The sequence below is a fragment of the Podarcis filfolensis genome (assembly GCF_964270895.1).
Source record: "Podarcis filfolensis genome assembly, chromosome: 12".
In the NCBI taxonomy this organism is placed as follows: Eukaryota; Metazoa; Chordata; class Lepidosauria; order Squamata; family Lacertidae; genus Podarcis; species Podarcis filfolensis.
Genome location: NC_139614.1, coordinates 52,106,797 through 52,120,736, shown reverse-complemented (window position 1 = coordinate 52,120,736; position 13,940 = coordinate 52,106,797). Strand labels below are relative to the sequence as shown.

At 48.1% G+C, this 13,940-nt stretch overlaps 1 protein-coding gene across 1 annotated transcript; it reads left to right on the top strand.

The window, feature by feature from the left end:
• The first annotated feature begins 2,085 nt into the window (after positions 1 to 2,085).
• On the top strand, positions 2,086 to 12,658 carry KLHL40 (kelch like family member 40). Its single transcript, XM_083579671.1, has 6 exons — positions 2,086 to 3,477; positions 5,729 to 5,889; positions 7,277 to 7,384; positions 8,979 to 9,164; positions 9,914 to 10,060; positions 12,407 to 12,658. Exons 1-6 carry the CDS (start codon positions 2,323 to 2,325, stop codon positions 12,516 to 12,518), a joined length of 1,869 nt encoding a protein of 622 aa, XP_083435797.1. The 5' UTR covers positions 2,086 to 2,322; the 3' UTR covers positions 12,519 to 12,658.
• Positions 12,659 to 13,940: the final 1,282 nt, after the last annotated feature.

Here is a 13,940-nt window from a genome sequence, read left to right as displayed (position 1 = left end):
ATTTGATTTCCTTGCAAAACATCTTTTGAGATCCAGCTTTAAAATAAACAAACCCCAAGCCCCTGGGATTTTGAAAATAACCATCTTATTTAGCTATCCGCCATGTCAACTGTCAGCCTTGAATTCTGACTGCCAAACCGGCACGGGTGTCATCAGCATTTTGTACTACACATCATCATCATCATCATGCAATATGTAAATGTCTAGTAAAGTTTCCCATTAATTAATGCCATAAAAGCTGAAAGTTATCCTAAGCTATTAGGGAAACGGTATTACCCGAGCATCAAAATTTTGGCTGGATTTTCAGCATTCGGACTCTCAAATCCATAAATCTTTATGGTATTCTTGGATTTACATCTTGCCTTTGCTCTACGGAAATCAAGGCAGCGCTGAGAGTTCATCCTCCCCATGATCTTCACAACAACCTTGTGAGGTAGGTTTGGGTGAAGCAGGATGGGGGCCCAGGATCCAAGCGAGCTGAGTGGATATTGAATAAGCTATATATAGGCCTCTGTGAATGCTTGGGACAAAGCAATATAAATATTATAGTCCCAGCAGGACTTTCTTCCTTTAGAGTCAGTTGGCCACTAACAATCATTCCACATATTTCTGAAAACAGAGAGTATTGCCAGCGCTTATGTGTCCAAAATGGTACCATCAACAAGCAAGAGGAATATATCTGCAGCTTTGCAGGTACCCTCAAAGTCCGCTGAAGTACATAAAGGGAATACTGACTGGCTATTTTGTGGGCAGGGTGTGTAAAAGCAAGACGGACAGGTAATCTGAAGGAGCGTCTCCACCCCCATCGTTCTACCCGGACACTGAGGTCCAACGCCGAGGGCCTTCTGGCGGTTCCCTCACTGCGAGAAGCCAAGTTACAGGGAACCAGGCAGAGGGCCTTCTCGGTGGTGGCACCCGCCCTGTGGAACACTCTCCCACCAGATGTCAAAGAGAACAACAACTACCAGACTTTTAGAAGACATCTGAAGGCAGCCCTGTTTAGGAAAGCTTCTAATGTTTGATGCATTCCTGTATTTTAATATTTTGTTGGAAGCCACCCAGAGTGGCTGGGAGAGCCCAGCCAGATGGGCGGGGTATAAATAATAAATTATTCTTATGGAGTGGAGTATCATGAGGCAGGGCATGGTGGCTGACCGGAATACTAAGCAGAAGCGCTTCACACTGCAACATTTTGTTGCTGTTCCCAGCGACAAAACGAGCAGTCAAGTCCTGCTAATATGGTGGAAATGCCAGAAATAAGGCTTATGATCTCAGTGTTCTGTGGGGGGGGGGGCGGATATGAAGCCAGGAGCAGGATGGGGAATGAAATCTGAACACAATGAAACTCATCCTCTGTTCGAAGCTGTCTGGAATAGGCTGCTAAAAGGTTTCTGGCTTGGCGTGATGGGTATGGTGGTCCTCACCTTAGGGACTAGCAGCTTGCCTGTTTCCCCATCTTTTCACATGTAAACAAAAAGTTTGTTGCCAAGGGCCCCATAACACAACCGCGCCTGCTCCTGACAAGGAAACATATCCTGTATACGGCTGCCCATGGAACAGCCGATCACTTGAGGGAACACGGCTCAAACAACGATGTACATGTGAATAAATCAATAAATCAAATCAGATAAACCATCCCTGGGGCATCTGTGACTTGGACGGATTTCCTTCTTTCGCACCAAACGTCAGATGCATTTCTTCGCTGTTTACTCAACTCTGACTTTGCAGTATATTTTTAGCGCATTAATCTTTGCTCCGGATTTAGCAAAGGAGACCAGGGATATGGTGTGTGTGTGTGTGCAGTCAAGACTATCCCTACAGCTCCTGAGCCTGATTTTAGGGACTTTGAGTCACTCCGAGGCAGAATCTGTTACACACACACACACACACACACAGAGTTCCTAAGGCAGCCGGTCACCAGCTTTTCTGCCGAAAGTCCTTCAGGAAAAGGCTTCCCCGATAGTGAATCACGAAAGCGTCTGCCATGGATCTAGAATTACACTTACAGCTGTTACTCAGCCCCCCTCGTGCCACCCCACCCGCCAACAACAGCCACCCCTCCCCGGCAGGCCAGTTTGTCATATTAAAAGGTGATCGGCTTACATATGCTGCCGAATGGATTCCCTAAGCTCCGTAATGCTGTAGCTATATATAAAAAGCCCCTCTTGCTGTGGAAACTGAGCCACACAGTCAGCTGCATTGGCAGCAAGTATCTCATATTCTCTGAGCTCCATCTGGGAGCAAAAAAAGGGGGGACCTCAGGCGCTCACGGGTTCAAAGGAGTAGGAAGAGAAGACCGAGGAGGAGGAAGCGACCGGAGTCATGGCCTTGCCGATGGAACAAGCCGAGGAGTTGCGTCTCTACCAGCAAACCCTCCTCCAGGATGGTCTGAAAGACATGCTAGACCACAACAAGTTCCTCGACTGCGTCTTGAAGGTCAAAGGGAGAGAATTCCCGTGCCACCGCCTGGTCCTCGCTGCCTGCAGCCCCTACTTCAGGGCTATGTTCCTGTCGGACATGGAGGAAAGCAAGAAAAAGGAGATTGACTTGGAGGACGTCGACCCAGAAGTCATGGGGAAGATTCTCCACTACATCTACACTTCAGAGCTTGACATCACTGAGCAGAACGTCCAGGACATCTTCACGGTGGCTAACATGTTCCAGATTCCTTCCATCTTCACCGTCTGTGTCTCCTTCCTTCAAAAGAGGCTTTGCCTCAGCAACTGCCTGGCCATCTTCAGGCTGGGCTTGATGCTGGACTGCGCACGCCTAGCCATAGCAGCGAGGGACTTCATAAGCGACCGCTTCACCCTCATCTCCCGGGACGAGGAGTTCAACCAGCTCTCTCCCGACGAGCTCATCGCCATCATCTCCACTGACTCGCTCAACATAGAGAAGGAGGAGACTGTCTTTGAGGTGGTGATGAAGTGGGCCACAGCGAGGGACCGCGAGGCCCGGGCGAAAGCGCTCCCGGTGGTCTTTGAGAGCATCCGCTTCCGACTCATGGACAAAGGTTACTTCAAGGACCATGTGGAGAAGCACGTCTTGGTCAAGTCCAGCCCAGAGCTCCTCAAGAAGGTCCAGATGGTCAAGGATGCCCATGACGGGAAGCTCACGGTGGTGAGGAAGACGACGGGGAAGAAAAAGGGGGAGAAGAAAGCTGGTGACAATGTCATCAACGGAGAGGTAGAGCAAGAAGCAGGAGAGAAAGAGGAAGAGGAGGAGGCTCTCCCAGGGATCTTGAATGACACAATGCGCTTCGGGATGTTTCTACAAGACCTTATTTTCATGGTCAGTGACTCAGGGGCAGTGGCTTATGATCCGGGGGCCAACGAATGCTATTTCGCCTCCGTCTCTGCTCAGATCCCAAAGAATCACGTCAGCCTGGTCACCCGTGAGAACCAGATCTTCATAGCAGGTGGAATTTACTACAACGAGGACAATAAAGAGGACCCCATGAACTCCTATTTCTTGCAGGTACCACTTGTTGTTTTCTTCCTCCTGGCTTGTGAATGGTGTACACAGCTTGCTCCTCCTGGGCCAAGAGTCATGCAGTGCTAGATTCCCTTTGGAGTGCGGAGTCAACTCCAGGGTGGTTTAGGTCCAGTTTCAGATGTGCCCTGGTTCAAACTGGCCTGACGCTCTGTTTCAAGTGTGTGGCTCAGCAGGGATGGTGGCAAGTTCAGAACAATGCCATTGCATCACCTTATATTGCATTACCTAGATAGTTATTGCTTTGTTCATAATCTAACTGGCTAGATGAGGCAGGAGATCCACATAGCCAAGGGTCCCGCTTCCTCTTTATCCGAACACAAGTGGGCCCTGCAACAAAAAGTTGCAGTAGGAAGTGCTTCTGCTCAGTATTCCAGTCACATCTTGGGGGCCAAGAAGGTCTCTTAGCAACTCTTAGCACCCTTAACGAACTACTGTACCCAAAATTCTTTGCAGAAAGCTATGACTGTTTAAAGAGGGACGCGGGTGGCGCTGTGGGTTAAACCACAGAGCCTAGGACTTGCCGATCAGAAGGTCGGCGGTTCAAATCCCCGTGACAGGGTGAGCTCCTATTGCTTGGTCCCTGCTCCTGCCAACCTAGCAGTTTGAAAGCACATCAAAGTGCAAGTAGATAAATAGGTACCGCTCCGGCGGGAAGGTCAGCAGCGTTTCCGTCTGCTGCTCTGGTTCGCCAGAAGCGGCTTAGTCATGCTGGCCATGTGACCCGGAAGCTGTATGCCGGCTCCCTCGGCCAATAAAGCGAGATGAGTGCCGCAACCCCAGAGCCGGCCACGACGGGACCTAACGGTCAGGGGTCCCTTTACCTTTTTTTATGACTGTTTAAAATAGTATAGTGCTTTGAGAGCAGAGTGTAAACATGGCCTAGTTCTCCATTGTTCCAGAGGGCAGGACTAGAACCGCTGGGGGGAAATGCGGTTGGACTCTGTTTCCCATCAGCCCCAAACACCAAGGACACTAGTCCGGAGTGATGGGAGCTAGAGTCCAGACGCATCTGGAAGGCTACAAGTTTCTTGCCCCTGCATTCAGAGGAACATCCAAATGATGAGATTTGTTGAACCGTGGAAGAGGGCTGCCCCAGGCTCTCCTCATCCCCTGGAGGTATAGAAGAAGAGGCTGGATGGTTCTCTATTGGGGAGGCTGTACTTGCATCCTGCATTGTAGATCCAGTGGGATTGGGCCAGATACCCTCTGGGGGACCTGTCAACTCCATCGTTCTGCTGCCCAGCCACAACCAGAGTTATATCTCAGTCCTAAAAACCCTAGCAGCAGGGTGGGTGTAAACCCTGCTCAATGCAGTGTGATGTACTTCTGAGTAAATCTATACAGCATCCCCTCCAACATCCCACTGATCAAAATTGGGATGCTCATTTTTTTGGCCTGAACTCTTGCAGGAGTCGGGTGGTGCTGTGGGTTAAACCACAGAGCCTAGGACTTGCCGATCAGAAGGCCGGCGGTTCGAATCTCCGTGACGGGGTGAGCTCCCGTTGCTCGGTCCCTGCTCCTGCCAACCTAGCAGTTCGAAAGCACGTCAAAAGTGCAAGTAGATAAATAGGTACCATTCCGGCGGGAAGGTAAACGGCGTTTCTGTGTGCTGCTCTGGTTCGCCAGAAGCGGCTTAGTCATGCTGGCCACATGACCCGGAAGCTATACACCGGCTCCCTCGGCCAGTAAAGCGAGATGAGCGCCGCAACCCCAGAGCCGGCCACGACTGGACCTAATGGTCAGGGGTCCCTTTACCTTTACCTTGCGGAAGTCAGTTGACTTGGGTGAGAGCGAGAGGCCAAAAAACGGGACATTCTGGAATCCAATCAGAAGCAAAGGTTGGCTTCTGTAATTCCAGGGTGTCCTGCTCAAATCTTGATGGCTGAGGGGTATGATACAGGTCCGCGCTCTTAGGAGTCGTCTTCTTCCTGTGTAGCAGGAGTGGGAGACTTCAGGCCCAGGGTCTAAATGTGACTTTCCAGGCCTTTCTATCAGACCTTTTGGACTCTTTACAGGCCACAGCACTGCCTCATCCTGCTTGAGTGTTTTGGCCTGGCTGGAAAATGTCCTCAATCTTTGGTGGTACCTCTTGGCTTCCTGGACAGAGGAGAAAGGGGTGTGCAGAAACAAGCTGTTTTTGCCTCTGGCCCTGTGGCCCTCAGAAAGTTGTGCAGGTGGGACTGTGGTCCTCAGCTCTGCCCTGATGCTTCTCTGCCTTATCGCTTCTCTGTAGTATGACCACTTGGACTCCGACTGGCTCGGGATGCCTCCCCTGCCGTCTCCGCGCTGCCTGTTTGGCCTCGGCGAGGCCGAAAACTCCATCTTTGTGGTTGGCGGGAAAGAGCTGAAGGAAGGAGAAGAGACCCTGGACTCGGTCCTGTGCTACGATCGGCTGTGAGTGCGAAACAAAGTCGTTGGTTTCAGGCCGGGGCCTAAAACTTGAGCCAGCCAATACAGACTCCTAAGTAGATTTTGGCGAGGGGCAGTCCACGTTATGACCCTGAGACCATCGTTCAAATTTTGACAGGCAAAACTGTGGGTTGGAGGATGTTGACAAGCTTCAATGTGCGCAGAGGAGGGCAACCAAGATGACCAAGGGCCTTATGAGGAACGGTTGAAGGAGTTGGGAATGTTTAGCCTAGGAAAGAGGAGACTGAGAGGAGCTATGAGAGCCATCTTCAAATATCTCAAGGGCTTTCAAATGGAGCTTGTTTTCTCTTGCTCTGGAGGCTAGGACCCGAACCAATGGATTCAAGTTACGAGAAAGGGGATTCCGACTAAACATTAGGAAGAACGTTTTGGTAGTGAGAGCTGTTCAACAGTGGAACAGTCTCCCTAGGGAGGTGGTGAATCTTGGACCTTTTTAATGGATGGCCATCTGTCAAAGATGCTTTAGTTGAGATTCTGCATCGCAAGGGGTTGAACTATGACCCTCAGAGTCATTTCCTACTCTACAGTTCTATGATTATATGAAAAAAGGAGGTCGAATCGGCCTCAGTTGTGCCTGTCAAAATCAACAAAGGCCTCTGGGTAATAATTTGTCACCACTGGGATTGGTATCTTTATTTATTTAAAACATTTCCATAACACACAAACATTAAAAACGAAACGACGTCTGGGTAGTTTGCAGCAGCAGATAACAACCCATAACTTACTTTATAATTATGCTTTAATTGTGTCGCCACTTTTATTGTTCTATACTATGTCTGCATTTAATTTGTTCCTTGTGAGCCACCCAGAGAATTCGGATTGCGCAGAAAATAGATACAGAAGCCATCCATTAAAATAGTTAATCACAGCAAAAGGCAGCAGTAGAAATGATTGCAATTGATTTTTTTTATTTTTATTAAGCACATCTGAGGTTAAAAGCCTGGGGAAACAGGGAGATATTTGCTTGGTGCCTAAAAAACATTCATGGAAGCGGGAAGAAATTTTAGTATGCTGTGAAAGGGGCAAAGAAATGCAGAAAAGAGGGCTGAAGGGGAGTCTGAGGCTGTAATCCTAGAGCCATTTTCCTGGGAGGACAAAGAAGCAAATATGTCAGAATTCCCTCAGTGTCTCCTTTTCTTCAGTTCTTGACGTTAGTTTGCAAATCTTTTTTAATGAAAATCCATCAGTGTGTTTCCTAATGGGCACATTTATACGCAGTTTTTTGGTGTAATATACACAATTTTTGCCCAGCGATTCCTCCTAATGCAACACATTTCTGGATGTTATTTTCATACGGCCTGGGGAGAAAGCTGAAGGTTGCCTGAAAGAATATCATTCTTCTGTCCACCAGGTCCTTTAAATGGGGAGAAGCGGACTCCCTTCCTTACCCAGTCTATGGCCACAGCGTGGTATCCCAGAACGACCTCATCTACGCCATCGGAGGCAAAGGAAATGACAAGTAAGTGAGAGAAGTGTTAGAAACAGAAATATGAAAGCTAGGAGCTAAATGGCACCTTAAACTGAGGTTATGGGCGCAGCAACGGAATGTCTAGGTGCGATTTAAAAAAATAACAATAATACAAAGCGGAAACTGAATGAACTGCAGCTAAAATATTATGTTTATTTTTCACATGCTCTAGTAATCCTTTCCCCACCCACCCTCCTAATATTCTTAAGAGGGTTTCTTCTCCAGTCTTCAGCGAGTAGCTGGAAGTGGGGAGGCAGAAAAAGGTCATCCTTTCCTTCCACTCTGCAGTTTTAATCTGAAATCTTGTTTGTTATGTACTGAGCTGAATCCTAGAACAATAGGATCCAGAATGCAGCAGTCTGATTGGTCCGCAGGAGCCACCCAATCCAGCTCTAGGTGGAAGTGAATCAGCGACCTGATTGGCCTGCAGGAGCAGCCAATCAGGCTTCTGGAGGAAGTGAATCCACAACCTGATTGGCCTACAGGAGCAGCCCGGAATTAGCCAATCAAGCAGGGCCCATTGTGTAAATAATGTATATATAGCTACCGTAAACGTTTGGGGGAAAGTTTCATTCATTGCTACTAGGAGCTGAATAAAGAGCATAAAATTCACACTCGACTCCAAGTATATTTCAGTGTTCATGGTGAGTTCCGGCACTTCTTTTTCAAGAAAAATGACACTGAATTTGACACAAGAGCTGTTCACATCTGGTTGGCTGGCATCCGTCTGTCTCGGGAGACAATGGAGGAGTGAGCCTTTGGGGGTGCAGTCAAATTGTTGGGAGAGTTACAGCGCCTGCTGTGGCTATAGAGACCGATATGGGAGAGACCTGTTTTGTTGCAGCTGGGGCAGATGAAGGGGTCTGGTTGTGCTGCACCTTGTCTTGGTCCATTCACTATCAGAAGCACAGCCGGTGGTGACTGGAGAGAGAGCCTTTTCTGTGCTGCTCCCATATAGTGGAATTTACTCCCCAGAGAATTTAAGACTGGCTCCCTCCTTGTCCTCCTTCTGCCGGCAGACTAGGTAAAGGTAAAGGGACCCCTGACTATTAGGTCCAGTCGCTGATGACTCTGGGGTTGCGGCGCTCATCTCGCTTTATTGCCTGAGATGTGGCCAGCATGACTAAGCCGCTTCTGGAGAACCAGAGCAGTGCACGGAAACGCCGTTTACCTTCCCGCCGGAGCGGTACCTATTTATCTACTTGCACTTTGACGTGCTTTTGAACTGCTAGGTTGGCAGGAGCAGGGACCGAGCAACGGGAGCTCACCCTGTTGCGGGGATTCGAACCGCCGACCTTCTGACCGGCAAGCCCTAGTCTAAGACCTCCCTGTTCAGACAGGCCTTTGGAAACTCAGCTGAAATATGGTTCTGACCACTGGGCTGCTCTCAGGGAAGACTGCATTTTAATCACTGGCTCCAGATGTGTTTTGGTGCATTTTAACTATTGCTTTTAAACAGTTTGTTTTTACTGCTCTGTATTTTATAATGTCATAAACCGCCTTGAACCTCAGCTTGGGAGAGAGGTGGGATTATAAAAACATTAAATGAACTAAACTAATCTCACCCCTGCCCCTTCTACGCCAGGAAGTGCCTGAACACACTCCTTGTCTACAACCCAAAGAAGTTTGAGTGGAAGGAATTGGCTCCCATGAAAACGGCGCGATCATTGTTCGGGACGACGATACACAACGGGAAAATTTACGTGGTGGCCGGAGTGACCGATTCCGGCTTGACCAGCTCAGTGGAAGTTTATGACATTGCAGCCAATAAGTAAGTGCCTTTCCTGGCAACACACAGAATCACAGAATTGTAAAGTTGGAAGGGACCCAACGGTCATCTAGACCTACCCCCTGCAAATGCAGGAATCACAGAATCCCATCCAATCTCTGTTTATACACCTCCAGTGAAGGAGAATCCACCAGCCTTCTGAGTTAGTTTGTTCCACTGTCGAATCGTTCTTAACCCTCAGGAAGTGTTTCGTGTTTAGCTGGAATCTCCTTTCTTGCAATTTAAATCTTTTGGTTCGAATCCTCCCCTCCTGACCAGGACTCCCCAGAACTATTGAACCCCAAAGCAGGTTTCTCACCACCACCTCCGCTAAAATTCCTGTGCTGCAGAAGCTTATTTGCAAAGTGTGCCAGAATCAGAATTATCATACAGCGGAGGTTCCCCGTTGCACTCTGTGTGAGTCACTGATCTGTGTGATGCTTACAGATAGAAAGAGGCCTGTTCTGCACAACTACTCAACACAGAGATGCAGCAGGTATACAAACCTTTGGCCAGGTACCTCTGCATTAGGACTAGACAGGATAGTTCAATCCCACCCAGAATTCCCTGTCCAGAGGAGAGTCTCGATGGAAGGAATCTGGAGGAGGAGTTTGGTGCCCATTGCTTTGTGGTTGTGTCCCACTGCATGCCCCTTATCTAGTGCTCTTATGCACATAGGGATGTCAGCCAGGGAACATGCAGGCAGAGAGGTCTGCATCCTCACGCTCATCCGGTTTTCTGTGCCATGTCAGGTGGGAAACCTTCCCGGAATTCCCCCAGGAGCGTAGCTCGGTCAGCCTGGTCAGCTTGGCAGGTACTCTCTACCTGATTGGAGGTTTTGCCACCGTGGAGACAGAGTCGGGGGAACTGGTGCCAACAGAGCTCAACGACGTTTGGAGGTAAGACATGCCGACGTGGTTCAGCCTTGCTGGCATTCAAGGGAAGGAAGCAAATGCCAATGGGAGATTTCTCATTTGTTAAAGGTGTTTTGTTGTGATTGTGGGTTTTTATGCAAGTGCCTATTATACCAGGAGATGACTTTTAGCTGTGCTACATAGACCCATAGAATTGTGGAGCCGGAAGGGACCCTGAGGATCATCTAGCCCAACCCACTCCAATGCAGGAATATTCAGCTGTCCCATAGGGGATCGAACCTGCAACCTTGGGGCTATTAGCACCACGTTCTAACCAACTGAGCTATCCCTACTAGCTCTGAACAGTAGGTGATGCCACAGAGCCATGATGATGAGTTGCCATTGATAGAAACACACACACCCTTCTTCATGGAAGCACTCAATCCCCTTTTAGGATTGGCCATCTTGTGGCAAGGAGTTCCACAGATTAATTTTGTGCACCTTTATGTGGGAGGCCTTGGTTTTGCCCCAACGTGGATCATTGATTTTTATAGTGCGGCGCTCCTTTGCCGCTGCATCAATCATCTCCCCATTTGGAGAGCTCTTTTTGGAGCCGTCAAGTCTGACCCTGTTTTCCCGGCTTGCTAGAATTTGGGGTTGCCTGAAAACTCAGCTACTTCATGGCAGATTGGGGCTGTCATTTTATTCCAAGTTACAGGGAGGTAGCCGTGTTGGTCTGCCATAGTCAAAACAAAATTAAAAAATTCCTTCCAGTAGCACCTTAGAGACCAACTAAGTTAGTTATTCATATAATAATAATAATAATAATAATAATAATAATAATAATAATTTATTTATACCCCGCCCTTCCCAGTTCAAGAAACTGGGCTCAGGGCGGCTAACAACAAATTTAAAACACTTAAATTGATGCTACAAAAAACCCAGCATAAAATACAGTATAAAGCGTAAATAACAATAAAATCAAAAATCAATTTAGGTATGAGCTTTTCGTGTGCATGCACACTTCTTCAGATACCTGAAGAATCCGGTATCTGAAGAAGTGTGCATGCACACGAAAGCTCATACCAATAACTAACTTAGCTGGTCTCTAAAGTGCTACTGGAAGGAATTTTTTTATTTAGAGTATCAGGCTGCAAATGATACATAACTAATTGCATCCCCCTCCCACACCTGTGCAGTGTTTCCTTTGCAAATGGGGTGGGAGAATCTAAATGGCAACGTAATTTATGCAATTATGCAAATCACATAATTCCGCCACAGAGAACAATAATGCAGTTTTGAGTGGCAGGCGAGCAGCAGTGTGATGGAATCAGTGCTGCATGGAGTAAATGCAGGGCAGAACAGAGAACCACACAGTCTTACATCCTTTCTCCAGATCAGTGATGCACAAATTAAAAAGCACCAGTCCCAATACATTTCAAAGAACAAAAACTATCTATCTAAAACATGGAGGGAGTTAAAAGAACATTTTGATGTAATACAATTTTAGTGTGGAACTTGGGAACTCCCTGCCTTGTGATATCAAGCAGGCTCTGTCGCTGCACTTTTTTGCGCCTGCTAAAACCATTCCTGTTTAGACAAGCCTACCCAGGCAGTGGAAGACAGTAGTGCCTGGCGTGCTCTGGTCCATGGGGTCACGAAGAGTCGAACACGACTAAATGACAACAACAACAACCGAGGTGCTTAAAAGGGACGCGGGTGGCGCTGTGGGTTAAACCACAGAGCCTAGGACTTGCACAATGGGGTGAGCTCCCGTTGCTCGGTCCCTGCTCCTGCCCACCTAGCAGCTCGAAAGCACGTCAAAGTGCAAGCAGATAAATAGGTACCACTCCGGCGGGAAGGTAAACAGCATTTCCATGTGCTGTTCTGGTTCATAGAATAGAATCATAGAATCATAGAGTTGGAAGAGACCACAAGGGCCATCGAGTCGAACCCCCTGCCAAGCAGGTTCGCCAGAAGCGGCTTAGTCATGCTGGCCACATGACCCGGAAGCTGTATGCCAGCTCCCTCAGCCAATAAAGCGAGATGAGCGCAGCAACCCCAGAGTCGGTCATGACTGGACCTAATGGTCAGGGGTCCCTTTACCTTTACCTTACCCAGGTGCTTAGAAAGCCGAGGCAACTTTAGTTCCAGTGTTTTAACTTTTGAATGTCTTCAAGTACGGTTGTGGATTTTTCTGGATTTTATTGTTTTATCTTTTTTGTGAAGAACTTTGAGCATCCCCCTCCCCCTTTTTCTTTTACAATCAAGGAATCAAGTGCATAAGAGTTTATGAAAATCAGTAAACAAACATACTGGCACCTGTGCATTTTACACCAGGTTCATTCACCCCATCTTGGTCTCATCCAGTTCTGTTCCTGACTTTTCCAGGTACGACGAAGAAGGGAAGAAGTGGGAAGGTGTTCTCCGAGAGATCCAGTACGCGTCAGGCGCGACTTTTCTGCCCGTGCGGCTCAACGTTCTGCGATTAACAAAGATGTGATTGCACCCCAACATCACTTTTAACTTCCTGCTACCGAGATTTCTTTTTCTCCCTGCCTCCCCAAATTCTCTTTCTTTTGTAAGTCCGTTTTGATGGGTGTCACTTTTTTTGGTTAGGTAAAACATTTTGAAAAACAGCTACATTTGCTGCTTCCTGTCTTATTTACTCGGTTTTGCTAATGAGCACTGGAACAATGAAAGGCCGTAATAGACAGGCTGGCATTTGTGCAAGAAATTTGTGGAAGGAAATTTGTGCAAGCAGGCATCCAGTCAAGTTAGGCAGGAGCTGGTGGGCAGTTCCCTAAATCTTAGCACAACATATGCAGTTCCCTAAATCTTAGCACAACTTCACCCTCTTTTATCTACTGACCTGGGAGGGAGCAGCAGCTACAGAGAAGAAGAAGAAGAGTTTGGATTTGATATCCCGCTTTATCACTACCCAAAGGAGTCTCAAAGCAGCTAACAATCTCCTTTCCTTTCCTCCCCCACAACAAACACTCTGTGAGGTGAGTGGGGCTGAGAGACTTCAGAGAAGTGTGACTGGCCCAAGGTCACCCAGCAGCTGCATGTGGAGGAGCGGGGAAGCGAACCCGGTTCACCAGATTACGAGTCCACCACTCTTAACCACTACACCAGGCGAGTCGCTCAGGGAAGGCAGGCGAGACCTTGCAATCTTGCCGAAACCCAAAGCTACATAGCCCAGCTGTTCTCTGTACCCTGAAGACATAGTCACCAATTTCCTATTTCTGAGGGACTCCCCGGAGCCTTTTCTGCTTCTACCCAGACAGATGGACAGGGGGAAAAACCTTCGGTATATCTAGGTACAGTGGTACCTCGGGTTAAGAACTTAATTTGTTCCGGAGGTCCGTTCTTAACCTGAAACTGTTCTTAACCTGAAGCATCACTTTAGCTAATGGGGCCTCCTGCTGCCGCTGTGCCGCTGCCGCACGATTTCTGTTCTCATCCTGAAGCAAAGTTCTTAACCCGAGGTACTATTTCTGGGTTAGCGGAGTCTGTAACCTGAAGCGTAGGCAACCTGAAGCGTCTGTAACCCGAGGTACCACTGTATTTGATGTCGATGCCTAGGAATCTGAAATCTGTAGTTGACTTACCTGGCTCAGTGGCTGGGCGTGACTGTATCTGACGCTTGCTTAAGTGCCCACTGTGACTTTGCAAGAGAGGAAGAAGGGAACAAGTTTTCTGCACCCTCACTGATTCTTTGGTTCTGCCTCCTACCAGCTGCCTTGCCCACCACCCCACCAGCTCCGGACTATATATTGAAAAAAATATATGAATGAATTCCTATGCTCCACAAATAACCCATTGGGACATGGTTGGCGCTGTGGGTTAAACCACAGAGCCTAGGACTTGCCGATCAGAAGGTCGGCGGTTCAAATCCCCGCGACGGGGTGAGCTCCCGTTG

Bases quoted from the DNA above. Each gene is read 5' to 3' on its own strand.
- KLHL40 (XM_083579671.1), top strand. From the start codon at position 2,323: ATGGCCTTGCCGATGGAACAAGCCGAGGAGTTGCGTCTCTACCAGCAA. The intron at 7,385-8,978 runs GTAAGTGAGAGA...CTTCTACGCCAG, and splicing joins GGAGGCAAAGGAAATGACAA to GAAGTGCCTGAACACACTCC. The intron at 10,061-12,406 runs GTAAGACATGCC...TGACTTTTCCAG, and splicing joins GAGCTCAACGACGTTTGGAG to GTACGACGAAGAAGGGAAGA.